The sequence below is a fragment of the Caretta caretta genome, chromosome 8 (genome assembly GCF_965140235.1).
Source record: "Caretta caretta isolate rCarCar2 chromosome 8, rCarCar1.hap1, whole genome shotgun sequence".
NCBI lineage: Eukaryota > Metazoa > Chordata > Testudines > Cheloniidae > Caretta > Caretta caretta.
In genome coordinates, this window is record NC_134213.1 from 89831887 (window position 1) to 89853275 (window position 21389).

The 21389-nt window shown below is 41.8% G+C and overlaps 1 protein-coding gene across 16 annotated transcripts in view; it reads right to left on the reverse strand.

The window, feature by feature from the left end:
- Nucleotides 1-16788, reverse strand: part of SGIP1 (SH3GL interacting endocytic adaptor 1) — a 169861-nt gene extending 153073 nt beyond the window's left edge. For 5 of the 16 annotated variants that reach the window (XM_075131778.1, XM_075131774.1, XM_075131776.1 and 2 more), the window contains exon 1: nt 16039-16313. In XM_075131778.1, coding sequence (XP_074987879.1) covers nt 16039-16048 — 10 coding nt within the window. In that variant the 5' untranslated portion in view covers nt 16049-16313. Of the gene's footprint in view, nt 1-16038; nt 16315-16344; nt 16435-16457; nt 16577-16620 lie in introns of those variants that run through there. The other 11 variants (XM_075131777.1, XM_075131775.1, XM_075131771.1 and 8 more) reach the window with 6 other exon arrangements.
- Between the last annotated feature and the right edge of the window lie 4601 nt (nt 16789-21389).

Below are 21389 nucleotides of genomic sequence, written 5' to 3' on the forward strand. Positions count from 1 at the left end.
CTATTTATGAACAAGACTATTTATCCAGGAAGACTCTCTCAATTATTAAAATGGAGAGAGTGGTCTGGTGGTAGGAGGGTGGGGTGAAGACACTCAGAAGAAACCGAATATGAGAACAACTGAAAATTACACTGAATGGAACATGGTTAAAGTAATTAAATATTTATGTATAGAAACCATAAAATTTATATGAATTGTGTTACATTAGATGTAATGTTCAAAGTTGTTTTAGGAAAATCACAAAACTGAACACCACATTTATACATGAATGGCATGCTTTAACTGCATGCATGAGTATTATTTATTGAACAGCATATCAGTGTGCATGCTTAATGAGTTCACATCCTGCGTCTACAGATCATAATTTTAAAGGTTCCTTGGTCAGGATGCTAAATCCTAAATCTGCCTGCTTGACAACTGCAAATGGGTGTGGGAGAAAAAGATGTGAAATGCTGCACTCACACAATTTTTAAATGACTTCCATATTCCTTCTGAACAGGATGCTGTTCTTCCTTAATTCAGCCTATTTCAAACCGTGCTCAGAACACATTCGCAACACATCCCACGCTTGATGAAGCTTAATTCTGAAGTTGATGTTTTAAGTTCCCTACAGCATGTAGGTTTAGGATTTAAGAGTATTTTTCTCAATAAAACTCATCTACAAAAAGAGTTGCCCTTAATAGCAATAATTTTTCTGACTGCTGTGGGCCTAAACAGTAATAATCTCTGATTATTTTTTAAAATAGTCAAATGTTATCCTTTGCAAGATGGCTTTTTCTTCAGAAAAAACACCATGCCACCAAAGGCTTTATCAGAAGTCTTAACAGCCACTTTGCAGAGGATAATGGAAACCGGCAGTTACTGAGCATAAAATGGATCTGGGATAAATTGCAAAATGAAAAAAACAGAGCAATCTTTGAAACATTTAGAGGTTTATAGCAGATGTTTGTTCACATTTTCCCTTGCCCCCCTCCCACCCCTCCACATTGTTCCTATTAATTTGAGGTTTAAAAGAGAAGCAAAAAAAAAACAAACCCAACCCTCAAAGCATCTCCCAGTCACTCACCACCTCAGACTGTACTTCTATTAAAAAAGAATGGAAATCCCAAAGTGTCAGAGCTTTTAGAAATTCTTTGTCACATTTCGTTTGCTGCTGCTTCTTTCCTTCCCATCAGTTAGTTCTGACTCTGGTCATTTCTGTCAAGTTGTCTGTATTGTTGAGAGAGACCTTCGTACAGAACTTAGACCCTAAATTCCAGGTCCAGCACGTTTTGCCAATCTTGGGAGTGAAGGAAATTGGCAGAGTTGGGAATGTCACAGATATCACTAAAACCCATTTTTCCTCCCACCCCCAGCATTCAAGACCTCCAACCCCTATTTATTCTTACCGCTGGGAGGGAATGCCCTGTAGCTTTCTTCCCTTTCCTCTGCTCTATTTGGTGCAGTGCCCTTCAACCTGAATCCTTGGACATACCAGTTGGCTGCTCTCCCACACCGTTTATTTTCAGAGAGTCATTAGGAAAAGCCATTGCTCCTTCACCCCTACGGGCCTTCTGTGGTCAGACCACGTCTTCAAGTCTTGTTCCCCCAAAGATCAGTGGAAGAAGAAAGCTGGCTGTCTTCTCCCACTGTCATGGTCTTAACTGAGCCACAAGGCCCGGTAGCACCACAGCAACCATGGAATTGGGGCCTTATAATTCTATTGAGTGATTGTAAGTGAGGCCTAAAGATTCACCAGGCCTTATGGAGCAATACATTTCTTTATGGCTTAGAGGAAAAGCTCTCTTCCCCACTAGGGAGGTCAGGATGTTTCCTAGCCCCTGCCAGGAAGGGCCTTGAGATAAGGGAATAGGGAGACAAGTGACCTCACCTAGCAGCCCCACCCCTCCAAAAAAAGAAAAGGCAGGAGAGCATTTAGATAGTGCTCAGGCCCCTAGAAAACCCAGGGAAGGCTCAACAAACCCAAGAGGTAGTTGGGAAGAGGGGGAGGCCATTGTGTAGATGATAGAGGGGCTCCAGGGTCTATTTGGGAAAAGGGAAGAGTGTCGGAATGTCTGCTTGCTTTGCAACCAGCCTTAAACTTAAAGCCTCCAAATGAACACACAGGAGCGTATTTACTGAACTGTATCCCAGCAGGTTTCACACAACTCTAGTGAGAAGCTCTAGCATTTGACAACACACTATGGATATCAGGGCCTTTATGAAACAATCAAATTAACTCATGCCTTAAAAGTTAAGGCTGAACATGCTAAAAAAAGGGGGAGGGGGCTTTATTTCTCTTTCTGATAACAGGATCATCTGGTACACACCCCTGACACATGTCCCTAATTGTACAAAATTAAATCAGTGAGGGCAGAAAGAACCTGAGCTTCTAAAACATATGAGAAGTTACAGTTCTGATCAGGCAAGCTACTGCGGAAAAAGGTGTGTATGAAAACTTAGTGACATGAATTTTATACAGAGACGCTATAGGAAAGAAGGGAAAACTCAGCCTGAACTACAAAGATTCATATTTAAACTCCCTGGAGTTCAGATTTCATACATTAGTCCCTTTCAGGCATGGGGACAGAAAGAAAGTTGGGATATGGGTCTGCATCTGTATTTCCCCCAAAGATTTCTGGATCTGGATATTTGTGCCCTTTTATAGAATACAAGCTAATAAAAATATTAATTACTTTGGTAACAGGATCCATTTTGATATGTGTCTGCCACTTTCCATAGAGCAGTGTTTGACCCCTGGGGGTCTGCAAGGATACTCCAGGGGCCCAATGATTAACTCCTCCCCCGTCAGCTCTTCCTGCACGCCAGGGGACAGCTGTTCAGCGGCATGAAGGAGGCACTGGGAAGCAGTGGGAGGAGTGGGGATGGGGCGCGCTCGGGGGAGGGGGCGGAATCATGTCCAGAGCTGCTGGCCCACTGATAAACTCCTCCCAATGCTTCCTGCAGGCTGGGGAACAGCTGTACAGCTGCGTGCAGGAGGCGCTCGGAGGGAGGGGGAGGAGCGGGAATGGGGCACACTTGGGGGAGGAAGAGAAAAGAAGCAGGGAAGAGGAGGGGCAGGGGTGAGGCTTTGAGGGAAGAGGTGGAGTGCGGGCAGGGTCTGGGGCTGAGTAAGGGTCTTGGGGGTCCAGAATTTTTTTTTTTTTTTTAATTAAAATGGGGGTCCTCGGGTTGCTAAAAAAAGTTTGAGAACCGCTGCCATAGAGCGTTAGCCAGTGAAACCTGAACTGGATTCAAATCTAGAGGTCACCCCACCCCTTCTGAGTTTCCTAATTTTTGGAAACAATTTGTTATCATAGAATCATAGAATATCAGGGTTGGAAGGGACCCCAGAAGGTCATGTAGTCCAACCCCCTGCTCGAAGCAGGACCAATTCCCAGTTAAATAATCCCAGCCAGGGCTTTGTCAAGCCTGACCTTAAAAACCTCTAAGGAAGGAGATTCTACCACCTCCCTAGGTAACGCATTCCAGTGTTTCACCACCCTCATAGTGAAAAAGTTTTTCCTAATATCCAATCTAAACCTCCCCCACTGCAACTTGAGACCATTACTCCTCGTTCTGTCATCTGCCACCATTGAGAACAGTCTAGATCCATCCTCTTTGGAACACCCTTTCAGGTAGTTGAAAGCAGCTATCAAATCCCCCCTCATTCTTCTCTTCTGCAGACTAAACAATCCCAGCTCCCTCAGCCTCTCCTCATAAGTCATGTGTTCCAGTCCCCTAATCATTTTTGTTGCCCTTCGCTGGACTCTCTCCAATTTATCCACATCCTTCTTGTAGTGTGGGGCCCAAAACTGGACACAGTACTCCAGATGAGGCCTCACCAATGTCGAATAGAGGGGAACGATCACGTCCCTCGATCTGCTCGCTATGCCCCTACTTATACATCCCAAAATGCCATTGGCCTTCTTGGCAACAAGGGCACACTGCTGACTCATATCCAGCTTCTCATCCACTGTCACCCCTAGGTCCTTTTCCGCAGAACTGCTGCCTAGCCATTCGGCCCCTAGTCTGTAGCAGTGCATTGGATTCTTCCGTCCTAAGTGCAGGACCCTTATCTTCTGTCATTCTTCACTTGGAACATTCATAGAGCAAGCAATCACACAGATTGCTGAAAACAATTGCACTGAAATCCATACCTTGACAATACTGCAGTTAAACATCTACTAAAAAGGATCTATGAATTGGTCTAGAATTTCATAATCACTCAAATTAAACAATCTTTCTAGCCACAGCCTACACTGCAGGAAAAGGGATTATGTGCACATCAACACCGAAAATGTTCCTTAATGAGGAATACACAAAGCTGTCACAATAAGAAGCCACAAATGAGGTTTAATGAGCAAAATAGGGGTGCTTTTGCAAAACTAGAATGTGATCCTATAAGTGATTGTGTGTTCATTTCAGCCTTTTAGTTCCACATGTACGTAAGTGGTGTGCATTGTGCATTTTACAGATTATTGTGCATGCCACTTTTCAGTACAAAAAATATGTGCATTCCACCAGCAGTTAGGGTGCATGAACTGCATGCCTGGAGCCTACAGCAACAACACCGCATACTGTATTTGCATTTCTCAGACAGAACTTCTCTGAATGGCCATGTGCGCTTCAGTAAATAAAATGTCTGTCAAAGAGGGTTCCAGATTCTGATCGCTCATTAATTTAAATCTGGAGTAACACCATTGGAAGCAAGTCAATTTGCATCAATAAATTAGACCAGAATTTACAGACAGGAGCTTCAATTCAGGGAAACCTGCCAACATGCTTAAGTGCATTCCCATGTTTGGCCAGGATCCCTATTATTCCAGGTTTGTAGATAATAGACCAAATTTTCTGCTGCTGTAAATTGGTGCAGCTCTGTTGAGTTTAGTAGAGTTGTGCCAATTTAGATCAATAAAAAAAATCTCTGTGATGCATTTGGTTCCTGCTCCCTTCCTTTTTTCTAAATACATTAGTTTAAAATGGGACTTTATTATAATAGCTGTTCTTAGCATCTGTAAAACACATTCAAATTAAAAGAAATGCCATCCTGTTAGTATTGTGAGGCTTTAAATGCAAAAAAACCCCAAAAAACAAACAAACAAAAAAACCTGTAACCATTCTACAAAATGCACACTCAAGCCAGGGCAGACTAGTATTAAACAAAAATCAGCCAGTGATTGAACGTCCGTAAAATTAAACATGTAATCATAAAGGAAATAGGGGCATATGCTCAACAGATTATTAAACAAACTGGGTGAAATGGAATGCCATTAATATATTCAACTAACAAAAACAAAATATCAGATCAGTAACGTCATTTGGTTGCTGTTATTCCATTTGTTGAAATTCAAATATATTGATCTAATAAAATGAAAGTCTGCAAAAAGATTTGAAAGACGTACTGCAGAGAAATTGAAAGATTTTCAGGCAGCATCGTCCTAAAGATAGAAAAGATGGCTGAAGTTATTTTGTTTTTATTCCTGGATCTGTATGATTAGAGTATAGAGGCACTTTACCAATTCATATGCTCTATGAGCCCTGCGCTCAAGAAATTGCTCCCTTATACTTCACCCTATGCTGATGGAGATTATTTTGCAAAAATAATTCATCTTATATTAGTAATATGAGTTTATTACAGAATCTGCTATTAAATCTTAGCTGAGAGGTAGGACAAAACTAGCAATTTCCAAAGGCACACAAAGGAGTTAGCTGAATTTCAATTTCCACTGACTTTCAAAGGGAGCTGGACCCTTAGCTGACATTGTGCCTTTCAAAATGTCTCCCTAAATAATTAAAACCAAACTGCAGTTAATCAAAATAAATGAACCAAACGTGTTTTGGAGATGCATTATGCTTGCTTTTCTATGTTTATTTAATATTTGAAATTGGAGACTAGGAATCCCAGACATTAGTGTGAAATAGCAAGATACAGCTTAACTCAAACTAGAGCTGTATACTACTACTACTCTACACCTACTATGGTACATGGCCACATTGTTTTTATACACATTCACTTTTTAAATATCCACCTTTACTTGACTCTTTATACTTTTCACATGATTAAAATAAATAGGAAAAAATAATCATTTTAACCAGTAACATATTCAAAGTGACTAAAATTGAAATCAGGCCAAAGAAATTTGAGAGCATGCAGGAGCCTTCAAACTCTGCAGAGAAACCCAAACCCTAAAGCTTGGATCCAAACCAGACATGCCCAAAAGCAGAGTTCTGGTTGGGCCCAACTATCAAACAAACTGGTCCTTATAAGCCTGCATATATTTTGTTATCTGTACCATTGTTGAGCACTGCCATATGTCTACCTTTCCTGTATGCACAGCACCACCACTGAAAATCCTGAATACATTTTTATAGTGTTACAAGACTCCAACTGACTGGCAATATGAGAAATCCCAGAAAATGTCCTCTTCTGAAAATGGTACTTCTCTTAATAACAAAACACAGCAAACCGCGTCATTTTCCTAAGTGTCCATAAGTCGGCAAGAATGTTTGTAGGTAGCGGCTTTTGTGTGTCCCACTATCTAAAAGTGAGGTAGTTTGTGATTTTGCTCACATTATACAAAATGTAACTCTCTCAACAATAGACTAAAGCAAATGCAAAACAGTTTTCATTTCTATCTTTATCTCTTCACTGCAGATGCGTTCAAGTATTATGATCAATAGCAGGGATGCTGGAACAATTTTTATGGGGGGGTGCTGACGGTGGAAACCATGGAAATCATATACTTGGTGTTTGTTATTACTACTTCAAGCCAAGGGGTGCAGCAGCACCCCCAAAACTGCTAGTTCCAGCACCCCGATCAATAGGGAATCTACGGAGACGATCAAATGCTTTGTATTTGGAAATTACACCCTCTGAAATGCCATTTTACTGGAGCATCTGATCGGTTTCATCACTATGGAGGAAATGAGCTGTTTTTCCTTCATTCTTTGACTCCATGCTAGGCTTGCAGGGCCCCTTGTCTTGTTACACAAATACAAATCAATAGGCGCAGCAAATCTTCCATTAAAAATTTTACACCATCTTACCAAGATCGTACTTCACATAGTTCTACATCTGTACAACCTGGAATAGGTTGCCAGGGAGGCAGATAACGGTGCAGAGAGGAAATTCAAAGTAGGAAACAAGACCAAATTATTCTATCTGGCTTTCAGATTAAGTTGGCCAGAGTGTTGAAATGACATGGGAAGTCCTATATCTGGATTTTCACCTAATCCATGAAAGGGCAACATTTTCAAGAGGGGCCACTAATTTTGGGGATGCCAATTTATGGGCATCTAATTTAAGATATTCTGGACCTGATCTTCGGAAGTGCTAAGTCCCACAATGCCAACTAAAGTCGATGGGAGCCAATAAGGCTCAGAACATCTGAAACTCAAGTCAGGAATACTAAAATGAGGGAATCCAAAATCAGTGGTCATTTCATTTTTAAATTAGCTGTAAGCATTCAGGAAGCTAGTCTTGGATAGGGTAAAGGCACTGGTCTGGGACTCAGGCAATCAGAGTTCAATTCCCGACTGCCACAAGCTTCCCGTGTAATTTTGAGCTAGTCACAATCTCTGAGCTTCAGTTCCCCAGTGATGAAATGGTACTAAAACTTTACTACTTCACAACAGGAGTATTGAGAGACTAGATTCATCAGCGTATTTGAGCTGCTCAGATACTATGGTGTTGAATGCTATTATAAAGAATCTAGATCCCTCCAAATGAATTTTACCAGTCATACTGTTTCCATCTTATTTGGCTGTGAATAGAATCAAGTATAGTCTAGGCCAGCCTCAGTTATATATAAGGACACAGCTCAAAACTGGACAATCAAGTCCATTACCCAACCTTTAAGAATAGTCAATCCCTCAGGCTTTAGAAGGACACAAAGTTTAAAATTGACGATTGGTGGTTAAAATTAACAACATGCAACATGCTGTACAAAGGATCGAAAATAAAGATATGGTAACAGCCAGTGGTGAGCTGGAGCCGGTTCGCACCAGTTCACGCGAACCGGTTGTTAAATTTTGAATCCGGTTTAGAACCAGTTGTTAAAGAGGTGGGCAAACTCTGGCTCGCGGGACCGTCCTGTCCGGCCCGCCTGAGCTCTCAGCTGGGAAGGCTCCCCTGGAGAATCTCTTTTTAATTTTTACTCACCCGGTGGCACACCGGAACTTCGGCGGCGGGTCCCTCAGTCGCTCCTCATCGTCTGCAGCACTTCGGCAGCGGGTCCTTCAGTGCCGCCGAAGACCTGGAGCGACTGAAGGAACCGGTTCTTCACCTTTTGCCAGCTCATCACTGGTAACAGCCCCATTTTGGCTGGAGAAGAGAATACACTACAAGAGAGATACTATCCATTTTGACTACATACTGTCAGCTGCATTACCTTTGCTTTGCACAATGCTGTCTTGCCTGAAGGACAAACAATGGATTTTGCTGCATTACGATTGCTTCTGTCTCCATATCCATTCTTTAGGTGCAATGCATACTGAAGAGATTTTGCTGTCTTAATATTTTGGGGTTTAAATCATTAAATCATCAACCTAGGTATATAAATTGGCAGCATGTTGGCACAAATACCGAATTTAACCAGCAAGATATGTATCTTTCCTGAACTGCCAGTCCCAGATCCATTTTTGACCCACTGTTTGATATTTTTTAACAGTCAGTCATAATTATTATTATACATTCACCTATCTGAACAACTATGATAAATATCAAGGTAGCTGCAGAATTAACAAGGTTAGAATTGTGGATGAATGTCTCCTCCTGTCCTGGAAGTTATCCCCCTGTTCTCTGGTGAGCCCATACCTGCCCGGACCTACTTTAATCCCTTCCTCATGAAGGTTCTTCTGAAGCCTTTGAAATATAATATAATGTTTTGCTGGGGAGAAGATAACCCTAGACTGGGGTGGGCAAACTACGGCCCGGGGGCCACATCCGGCCCTTCAGACATTTTAATCCGGCCCTCAAGCTTTCGCTGGGGAGCAGGGTCAGGGGCTTGCCCCGCTCACGCCGCTCCCGGAAGCGGCGGCATGTCCCGCCTCCAGCTCCTACACTTAGGGGCCGCCAGGGGGCGCCACACACTGCCCTCACCCCAAGTGCCACCTGCGCAGCTCCCATTGGCCGGAGTTCCCAGCCAATGGGATCTGCAGGGGCGGTGCCTGCGGACGGAGCAATGCACAGAGCTCCCTGGCTGCACTTACACGTAGGAGCTGGAGGGGGGACATGCCGCTACTTCTGGGAGCTGCTTGAGGTAAGCACCACCCGGAGCCTGCACCCTCTCCTGCACCCCAACCCCCTGCCCTAGCCCTGATCCCACTCCTGCCCTCTGAGCCCTTTGCTCCCAGCCCAGAGCACAGTCCTGCACCCCCAACCCCTCATCCCCAGCCCCACCCCCAGCTGGAGCCCTCACCCCCACCCCGCATGCCAACCCCCTGCCCCAGTCTAGAGTCCTCTCCCACATCCTGAACTCCTTGTTTCTAGCCCCACTCAAGAGCCTTCTCCTCCTCCTGCACCCCAACCCCCAATTTCGTGAGTATTCATGGCCCGCCATACAATTTCCATACTTAGATGTGGCCCTCGGACCAAAACGTTTGCCCACCCCTGCCCTAGACCCACCAGGAAGATTTTATGCACATAGACTAAAAAACTGTAAGTGACAGGAGAACTGTAACAGTCACACAACTTAAGGCCAAATGTTTTCAGAAGTGTTCATTAATTTTGTGTGACCACCTTGCCCATGATCTCCAGAAGTGCTGGGGATTAGCTGCTTCCAATGAAGTGAAGGGGAGTTGCAGGTGGGCAACGCTTAGAAAAATCAGGGTCTCAGTTGTGTATTCTGACAGGGCTTGTGGGATTTAAAAGCTATCTGAGGGTTCTTCATGACTCTGTAGCCAAAACATCCATTTCACCCCCCGCAGCCATGAGTTACATGCACTACACTATGCTTGCAGCGAAGGCCAGTGGGGTGTGTACATGCATGGGGGCTGGAGGGAAGAGTGGAAATGAGGATCCAAACAGAACTGCTCCATCCCACATCAAAAGCAGCTCACATTCTCTGCCAATGTGGTGAATAATGCTGCTCATGAATCAGTGTGTTCCCCCTACCATAATAGGTTGACTATCTGCCAAGCTACTGGTCTAGCTAGAAGGGTCAATACTTTGATTTGGAGAGGAACAGAAAACACAGTGAAAGGATTCAACTATCTAAGTAAGAGAGGACCTGAAAGTTGGCTTTTCCTTACAAGCTATGGGAAAATCAGTTTACTTCACTTGGGTAACCCCTAGAAGCAGAATTATTTTATATAGGGAAATTTATGTTATTTCCCCAAGACTGTACATAGTTGGGCCTGATACAGAATATCACAACTAGCCATCCCCTCACACCAAATGCCTGGCTCAAGCCTAGCGCCTCTTAATATCAGACCCACTCAGAACATCAAAGCCAAAACATCCCAAAAGGAGGATGCTCCAATTCAGATTGGAGATTAAATAATTAATCTCAGGTTTATTTAATCTAGTTTGTCTGTTGTGTTGGAGACCAACCTGGATATATTTTGTTGAACACAGTTGACCCTAGGGATGCAATGACTAAAAGAGCCATACCACACCAACTTGAAATGTAGGTATGTATCTACCTAGAAATGCAGCATCTTCATTGCATGGAAGTGAAAACAATACATCTCTTAACCATCCCTTCCAAAAAAACAGACGATGGACCAAATTATCAATTGCAGACGATGGTTAATTATTAATTTGGATAGTGACTGATCAAACCATTTGGGAAACAACATAGACCACATGCTCACAAGCAGTAAAAATGTTAATATTGTTTACAAGGCTGTTTTAAACAGCCAGTACATTTACAAAAACCCAACAGTAGTTTAGAGAGGTCACACAGATTCAATGTCACATTAACATGGAACAAAGATTTTGCTTGGAATGCATAACCCTAAAAGTATAGTGTGATTCTCTAATATCTTTGTAGAAGACCGAGGAGTAACATACAATATTCTGTATCAACAGTAAGGTGCTAAAATACAGATATAATAGTTGTGAACAGAATTGTTTTTCAATGCTATTATGAATGAGCATGAAACAAATTCCGGATACAGATCCACCTCCAAACGTTCCCATAATCAAGGGGTGATGGATCTTTTGGTTTGTCTGAGGCTACATTCGGCACTCTATGTTTTGTTAGTATACAACATTACTATTAAATATGTATTTATGAAATTTTAGAGACTGATACTGCAGATCCTATCAATTGCGCACTAGCAAGCTAGAAAAATTTGTTTTATATCTTACTATGCATAACTACAAGTGAACTTGTTGCATCAATCATCATCCCAAACCTACCAGTGGCTGTGCTCAGAAAACTACATAAGACAAAAAAACACACATTAAAAACACTTCCATGTAAGAACCCTTAAAATTGCTAGAATTGAGAAATTCATGTATGGAACAATAAAGCATCAATGTCTAAGAATATAGTGAAAGCATCATTCTTGCTTCTCCTCTTGGTAAGGGGAGACTTTACTAACCACTACCAATTACCTGCAGTCCTAATTCTGTATATTCAGCATGACAATAATAGAGTTCAATGCAATACATTGAAGTCAATGGAACAATGGATTTGCAATACTGGATCCATCCATCTATTCTAGTTATCTTATTTCTGACCGTGGCCAGTGGCAGACGCCACAGAAAGGTGCAAGAAAGTCTGTAGTAGACAATTATGGAACAACATGTCCAGAGGGGAAGTTTTTCGCTAACTCCCTGCAGATCAGGGAATAAACCAGCTCCTAAGAATGAAGTTTTCTATCTCTTATAAAAAATATTATCCAGTCTAATGTAATTGTGGATGTGTTCATTATCCATATAAATGCCTAATCCTTCTGGAACCCTACTGAGCTACTAGCTTCAATAATATCTTGTGGCAGAGAATTCCATGGGTTAATTCTGTTTGTTCTTGTATTAGGAGAAAAGGGAGCACACAATTTACCTCTGTTATGCCAACCAATCAGATTATTTGAGTAAGGGTTACAGGATCAGGCCCAGAATTACTTGACAACTCACTGTGAAGATCCAAATCTCTAGAACAAGCCATTATACCAAAGACTGTTGAGAAGGTGGAATTTCATACCTGTTTTTAGTCATTTGAATGCAAATCCTAGTTGTGTCACATGATACAATTCTGTTACAGGTGTGTTTTCTCTCAACGTTTTAAAACTACAGGAGATTATATGCTCTTTGAGAAAGAGACTGTCCTTTCCTACATGTTTGTACAGTGCCTGGTTGGCCTCCAGTAGGCACTAAGGCAATATACAAGTTAAACAATATAGTATGCACTTCCTAACTGTCAGGGTGGTTAAGCACTGGAATAAATTGCCTAAGGAGGTTGTGGAATCTCCATCATTGGAGATTTTTAAGAGCAGGTTAGACAAACACCTATCAGGGATGGTCTAGATAATACTTAGTCCTGCCGTGAGTGCAGGGGACTGGACTAGATGACCTATCGAGGTCCCTTCCAGTCCTATGAATCTATGATTAATTATTGTGAAATTCAAGACTGATTTACTCCTGTATGCAGTGTATTTGTAGCCGTGTAGGTCCCAGGGTATTAGAGACACAAGGTGCGTGAGGTAATATCTTTTATTGGAAATTCTGTGGGTGAGTGAGACAAGCTTTCGAGCCACGAAGAGCTCTTCTTCAGTCCGATTTACTTCTTTTATCCTAGACATTCTATGGCATATGTTCAGAATCCACTGTTCTCTGAAGGCAGCTACCATGTTGGGATTTTTTTGGCTGCTTTTTAAGACGCTCATTATGATTTTTAAGCATACTATGAAATATACGTGCCTTTCCTCAGGTATTTTTAGATATAGCAAATGTACCCTATTACATGTCAGGTACACACACAAGAATTTAATAAATATGATTTAAAAATATAGAAATACAACTTTTGCCTGTTTAAAAAAAAATCCAGCAAGCCACCCACTCAAGAGTCAGAAGAGGAATCTGACACAGTACCAAAAAAGGTCGATAGAATTAGGTTCTATCTTACTGGTAAAGGAAAACATCCGCCCAAGAACATCCATCAAGAATATTAGGCTCCCAGATGTTTAAATCTAGGAGCTATTAGCTAGTGATGACCCACATTCATTCTCGGCCCCTTTCCCACTTTGGATAAAGGAAATAGATTAGTAAATTTCACTTTTCTTTCTAGTTAAATTCTCTTTCAGGTTCTCAGACACTAGCACAGTATCTCAATGTCATGGTGACAAACACTGCAGAGGACTTAAGTGACCTTTTTTAAAAGTTGTAGTTTAAGGAAACAGCTTGGTCATAGGCTTTTATAAAACCTAAATTTCAGGTCAAGTTTCACCGGACAGTGACACTTTAAGAATGTTCTGGTACCAAGACATGAGTCTTTGCAACATGATGGTCTTCAGAATTAGGTGTTGATTGTATTGTTGTTGTAGTCCTTAAACAGAACTCGTTTTAAACTATTAAAAATTAATCAAACTTGTTAATCATTTTATCCACTAAATTCCATTGTCTTGCTTCCTTTCTTGAGTCCCTGAAGCATTAAGATAATTGAAAAACACAGTAAGCAATCTCATAAGGAGTCACAAACATCCAACATAGGAAACCTGTATTTTTAATTCCCTTTTTTTTTTAAATGCAGAAATGTTTTATAAAAGGTTATTTTCTTCTCTCAACAGAGTCAACAAAAGCCCCTTAATATTTACCATTTAATTTCTCTTTTCTCTGTAAGGCACAACGTAGCAACCTGTGTAGGATGCATCTTTTAAATCCATACTAATGCTGTCCATAAAACTCAATACAGGCCTTCGTTTAATTCCTCACTTTAGTTTAGGCAGCACGTTGATAAGCTTATCAGAATGGACCAAACTGACAGTCTGTGATGACACAGTAGACTATACTGCAAGGGGAATCAAAGGGTTACATTAGTATATCATCTCCAGAGAACACACTTCAACCATATAATTCACTAGATAAATACCCAGGGGGAAAAGACAATCACGAGATTTGCTAAACAGTACAAGAAAAGTCTTTAAACCATGATTTGAGGACTTCAATAGCTCAGACATAGGTGAGAGGTTTATTGCAGGAGTGGGTGGGTGAGATTCGGTGGCCTGCATTGTGCAGGAGGTCAGACTAGATGATCATAATGGTCCCTTCTGGCCTTAATATCTATGAAAGTAGTAAAACTGAACAACTTCCATTTATTTCTATGAATTCTTCTTGAAATTAAGCCACACTTTTGTGAAATACATATGTTGTAAACAGCAAATGATCTAAATTTAATCTACAAGGAGTCCGTTGGCACCTTAAAGACTAACGGGTTTATTTGAGCATAAGCTTTCGTGGGTAAAAACCCCACTTCTTCAGATGTATGGAGTGAAAATTTACAGATGCAGACATAAATATACTGACACACAAAGAGAAGGGAGTTACCTCATAAGTGGAGAACCAGTGCTGACGGGGCCAATTCTGTTTCTTTCAATCCTGCAACAGCCTAAGTGTCTCGCTACCAAACACCTCTTCCCCCCACCCCCCAAAAACACAAACAAAAAACCCAACGACCCATTGATTAATTAGATTTAATGGAAAGGAATTGAGCCTCAGGCCATTAAAGACTATTTTTTTTGAAAATTATACCTGATACTAGTTTGTATCTATATTTTAAAGTTAAAGAATCAGACAGCAATAACCTTAATTCTTTTAATAGCTAAATACCCCCAAAAAAAGTTATGGAACAAAATAATTATTATGTGCAAATCAATATGCACTATAGCATCCAATTTCTGTAAATTTCAATGTAAATATTTAAAAATAAATCCTCAAGATCTTTGTTCAATATGCAGGACAACTGCATAACTATTTTCATAGTTGATATGCGTACCATAGCAGATTGTAATCTCTATAGTTAAACCTATTCTAGATTCAAAATCCTGCCTGTCATCTTTAGAGAGGGCAGTATTTTTACACCATTGTATGGTGTGAAAACCAGAAGAACTGCAGTCTCAGTACAGCTGCCGATATGTCTCCTGGTCACATTACAGTATCGGAGGTGGTCCCTTCCTGTCTTTATCCAAGGGACTGTAAAGCGATTAAGAAGAATCTGATTTTAATGACCATGAACTATCTACTCTATTGTTTTATAGTTCCTTTTCCTAGTATCTTGCTCAATAAAGCATAAAAACAGCTCTCTATATGGGTGAGCAAAAAATGACGGGTTGAAATATGTTCAAGAAACAACAGGAGGCTTTTGCCATATGTGCCCAGATTTGCATCCTTACGACATTCCTATAAGTATCTTATGTGCCCCAGCAGGCCACATTTCCCTTGCAGCCCTTTCATTTCTTTCCGAGTCTCAAATAAATAAATAAATAAAATCATTTTAAAAAGCCTGCATCTTCAATCCAGAGACACTTCATGGCAAATATCACCTTGAGTTCAAATGCATTTGGTCCCCCTCAAACAATTCAGCTGCATACCCTCAATACTAGATTGTGGGCAAACAAAATCCTATCCTGATAAATCTTAAAGAAAACCTACAAAATCTGGCCTGGGCAACATTTTCAATGACCAGCCTTGTGTCAATGTCAAATTCAGAAAGTGAATTTCCATGTAAGTGATGAATTAACACTTAATCAAATGAGCTTAATGCAAAATACCCCATTTTCACATTTATTTTGTGATCAGGACATTTCTACACTACTGTGAACCATTGTGACTGCTTCTGTTTTATCACCCTGAGAGGATCAGGTTAAATAGAAATGTGCACATCTTGAACACCACACACAGTCCTGAGGATCTGACTGCAATAATCTAAACATGCTGTATATTATATCATCATTTGCAACATGCCAGTTCTGAAAAGCTTCCAGACGGTTTTTAGGAGAAACATATACAAATTCCTTCACACACACATACTCACACAGTACATTTTCCTCCTCCCCATTAATGCATTTTAAAACTCTAGGAATACTGCAAGACACACTCAGAAAATAACCTACCTTCCATCATGGTGGCAGAATTGCATTCCTCAATTTCCAAGGAGCCTGAAAAAATACAGGAAAATACGATTCCAGTTATCAGATGCTTAATGTAAGTCCTTAAAATAAATGCTTTAGATCCCTGATTTGTACATCAGCCAGAGCAAAATGAAAAAGAATGCTAAGGCAAAAAACAGGCCATGGATGCTGCTGTATCCATATCACCTACAGGATCACAGAAGGATGCTGAAAGAGAAAGGGAGAGAAAGAGAGCTGGCTTGGCTCACACGCCTGCCAGCGTCTCAGCCAATCCCTCCAGCTCTGTACCTCGTCACATGGTAGCATGCTTGCATCTCCTGACACAATACCCCTCCAGAACACAAGAACCCGTTTCCTATTTTCCCCCACACTTTCACCAAACGCATAACCCCTTTTTGTACCTTGTGACGCACTTCCCCTCTTTATAATCCTATTGCAGCAGCTGGGTGAACAAGATTAATTATCAGCCACTGTCAGATTAAGAGAGGGCTCTGCCGTGAAATGTGCACATAAACAAGACTGCCAAAAAAAAAAATCAAGTCTGAATAAATAATCATATTTTACTAGCATTGTATGGCTCCCTCCATTCAGTGCAATTACATTCTAATACTAGCAGTGCATTCAGAATGTCAGTTTCTGTATCTCTCTGAAACAGAGGCTGTAGCTTTGCTTCACGTTAGTGTCTGCTGATCCCTCTTCTCTCTCAGCCATTCAAGAGAAAATCAATTGGACTGACGTCACATCATAAACAATTATCCCCAAAAGGATGATGCAGAAGAAATTTCATCCAGACCGCCTTCAAGATAGCCTTGGAATTAATTTCGCATGAAGAGCCTCGGAGCCAAAGGGCAGGGAATTGCCATTAAAAAGAGGAAACAAAAGACCCACACAAGGGAGTGGGGCTCTCAGATCAGGCTGGAAATGCATGAGAATTTCAGGGGTGAGGTCGGGGGAGGGAAAACACAAAGCTACGGACAACAGATTGCAGCCATTCAGCATGCGCAACCTGTATTCCTCCCCTAAAAACAGAAGCACAACCTGCATTAGCTTCAGCAGTTATCAGAGTCATCTCTTAATTATAGTAGTGTGTGTGAAATGCTCAAACAAGCAGCTTTTATTTTTTTCCCTGCCAAGCATTCTGAAATTGTCCTTCTGCAGGATTCCACTTGAGTCTGATACTGGGAACTGGGAAAGCATTCTCTGTTAGAGAAGCAGACTGCTACCTCTCATGAATGTCTCTGTCATTTATAGCTACCTCTGGATTTTCTATGGCACCCATCACTCCAGTATCTGAGTCAATCCTTATCCCAGGTTTTCTCTGGTTATGGTGTGCATTGCTTTAATGTCTCCGTAGTAGTTTTCTGCGATGCAATTTTAAACCAAGTCAGATGGGTCAGGAGAGTATTTAACCTTTCCAAAAAAAAAAAAAAAAGGCACACACTCAAAGAGATGATTGAGAGATTTAACACTTGTAGAGCAGTTATCAGACATGTTACTGGTACTATACAGGTTATATTCTTGACACACCTAATGATGTGTATCTGACACAGTATGTGCTCCCCTTCCCAAAAAAAAGAAAAGGAATTTTTGCTAATAAGAAAATGCTTCCAATTCCCCCACACTAAGCCCTGGTCTAAACTGGGTGGGAAGTGGTGGGGAGAAGAGGGGGGATCTATCTAAGTTACGCAACTTCAGCTACATGAATAACATAACTGAAGTCGACGTACTTGGATCGACTTACCATGGTGTCTCCACCACGGTGAGTCGACTGCTGCTGCTCCCCCATCAACTCCACCTGCGCCTCTCGCAGCACTGGAGTACAGGAGTCAACAGGAGAGCACTCGGGGAGTCGATTTATCCCATCTAGACTAGACGCAATAAATCAAACCCCGCTGGATCGATCACTGCCCGCCGATCTGGCGGGTAGTGAAGACATACCCTTAGTGCCAAATATGCCATTTCCACACTGCAGCAAAAGGGAGAAATCTCTCACGTCTTCAACTGGAGCATTACTACTTGCCATTTCCTTCCACTGATAGGCAAAGATTTTGGCCCAGTGCTGCATAATTAATCTGCTCTGGTGCAGAGGTCTGCCCACAGGAAGCATGTTACAGAATTAAGGTCTTAGAATACAAGGTCTTTGGGACGGAACCTGGGCCTTAACTAAATAAACTGACTGAGGCTAAGTGTCTCAGGTTAAGAGAGGACAATGACTGTAAATGCCAAAAGTTGTTTAAATAAGGGATGGATTGGGAGAGGGAGTCTCAGCATGCCTGACCAACTCCAAGATACCCCTAGGCCATGCCATCTCACCAACAAGGTGGGGCCTTTGTATTTAATGAACACAGGGTTCATTATAAAAGGAGGGAAAAACACATGAAAAACAAACAGGCAGAAGAAAAAAGTGTTTATAACAGTAAAGATCTTCCAGTTCTTATATGCATACCTGAATGGCTTGCTTTGGGACCTCTCTCCACTTGCCTCAGCTTGTGACGATTTCCTTGACTTTTACAGACAGAAAAGCTGCCCTCTCAACCCCTAGACAGAAACCTAAAGAGGCGGCTCCCAAAACTTTTCCACAGTGTGGACCACACTTTAGTAGGGAGAGCATTCCCCTTCCATTAAACAAATGACAACCCTGCAGCAACTACAGCACAATTCAAGGAATATTAGGAAAGCGGACTACGAATGCCGTGTAGCAGATGGAGATAAGGAGTTAGCACCTGCAGATTACCAGCAAGTGATCCACTGAGCAGTGTGGAAACATTGACCTAAAGGAAAGAGGAGTGGCACAGTTATTTGTATACCCCACAAGCTTACAATCTAAGCAGTCAAGACAGACGGAGGGGTGAGGAGAAAGGAAGTATTATCCCTATTTTATTAAAAGGAAACTGAGAAACAGAAAGATTAAGTGACTGCCCAATGTCACTTACTTTCCCCATTCCTGAGCATATAGGTACTGCAGCTAGGGGTGCTGGGCATAATACCACACCTCTGGCTTGAAGTGCTTTCCATGATATACAGGGTTTACAGTTTGGTTCAATTTTGGTCAATTTTCTGTATGCCCAAGGTCATACAGAAAATTTGTGGCAAAGACAAAGTAGTGAACCCAGATCTCCTGGCACCCAGCCCAGTGTCCGAACCAGAAGGCCATCCTGCCACTCATTTCTACTTTATTCACTCACCAAAACACCTACAAAATTTAATCAACTATTTTTTAAAACTAAAATCAAAATTCAAATTCTCTGTAAAAGCTCAGAAATCTTTAACCTCTCACCCTAAAGGATTGGACAATGAACTCAACCTCAAATAAACCTAAAACCTCCATTTTCTAATACTTTCTCCAGCAATCCTGCTACATTTAAAGAATATTACAAAGAGTAAATACAAAATATGCAGAGAGTTGAGAGAATAAACTTGGCAATAAAAGACAACAGAGAAAAAGGAGGAGGATCCAGTGAACTACAGGCCAGTCAGCCTCACCTCAGTCCCTGGAAAAGTCATGCAGCAGGTCCTCAAGGAATCCATTCTGAAGCACTTAGAGGAGAGAAAAGTGATCAGGAACAGTCAGCATGGATTCACCAAGGGCTAGTCATTCCTGACTAACCTAATTACTTTCTATGACGAGATAACTGGCTCTGTGGATGAGCGGAAAGCAGTGGACATGTTATTCCTTGACTTTAGCAAAGCTTTTGAGATGGTCTCCCTCAGTATTCTTGCCAGCAAGTTAAAGAAGTATGGGCTAGATGAATGGACTATAAGGTGGATAGAAAGCTGGCTAGATCATCGCGCTCAACAGATAGTGATCAATGGCTCCATGTCTAGTTGGGTAGCCAGTATCAAGCGGAGTGCCCCAAGGGTCAGTTCTGGGGCTGGTTTTCTTCAATATCTTCATTAATGATCTGGAGGATGGTGTGGATTGCACCCTCAGCAAGTTTGCAAATGTCACTAAATTGAGAGGAGTGGTAGATAAACTGGAGGGTAGGGATAGGGTCCAGAGTGTCCTAGACAAATTGGAGGATTGGGCCAAAACAAATCTGATGAGGTTCAACAAGTGCAGAGTCCTGCACTTAGGATGGAAGAATCCCATGCACTGCTACAGACTAGGGACCGAGTAGCTAGGCAGCAGTTCTGCAGAAAAGGACCTAGGGGTTCCAATGGACGAGAAGCTAGATATGAGTCAACGGTGTGCCCTTGTTGCCAAAAAAGGCTAACGGCATTTTGGGCTGTATAAGTAGGAGCACTGCCAGCAGATTAAGGGATGTGATCGTTCCCCTCTATTCGACATTGGTGAGGCCTCATCTGGAGTACTGTGTCCAGTTTTGGGCCCCACACTACAAGAAGGATGTGGAAAAATTGGAAAGCGTCCAGCGGAGGGCAACAAAAATTATTAGGGTGCTGGAGCACATAACTTATGAGGAGAGGCTGAGGGAACTGGGATTGTTTAGTCTGCAGAAGAGAAGAATGAGGGGGGGATTTGATAGCTGCTTTCAACTACCTGAAAGGGGGTTCCAAAGAGGCTGGATCTAGACTGTTCTCAGTGGTAGCTGATGACAGAACAAGAAGTAATGGTCTCAAGTTGCAGTGGGGGAGGTTTAGGTTGGATATTAGGAAAAACTTTTTCACTAGGAGCGTGGTGAAGCACTGGAATGGGTTACCTAGAGAGGTGGTGGAATCTCCTTCCTTAGAGGTTTTTGAGGTCAGGCAGGACAAAGCCCTGGCTGGGATGATTTAGTTGGGGATTGGTCCTGCTTTGAGCCGGGGGTTGGACTAGATGACCTCCTGAGGTCGCTTCCAACCCTGATATTCTATGATGGGTACCCAGCCCCAGGAAGAGAGAGAGTCACTCAGCGCTATGGCTGTATGAAACATTGACAACCAAACCCAAACCTCACATCAGGTTCACCCACTTTCAGGTTTTGTTACCAACTCAGATGAAGTTTATCAAAGTGTTTGCATATGTTTTTGCATGAACTTGGCTGATTTATGATCAAGTATCAAAGCCTGGCTTGACTCAGCAATTTTGACTGTTTCGTTTTGAATTTGTTGGAACTCATGCTTCAGAGGAAGAAAAGAGGATGCCATAGAAAATGTCCACATGAACCCCAGTTAAACAAAACTTTCACAGGGCTCACCAATTTGCACTGAATTTACCACACTTTGTAAGCAGACGGTAGCATCACCAAGGGCTCAGGAAAGGAAAGGAGTCTGGCCAGCTTTTGAAAATCCATTTATATTTTAGGTTCTGGTAAACATGTCACACTGCACTTGTCATTCTCTTGTCCCCTGTTAAATGTGCCCATTTTATTCTCTTTTCAGTTCAAAGGCACAGC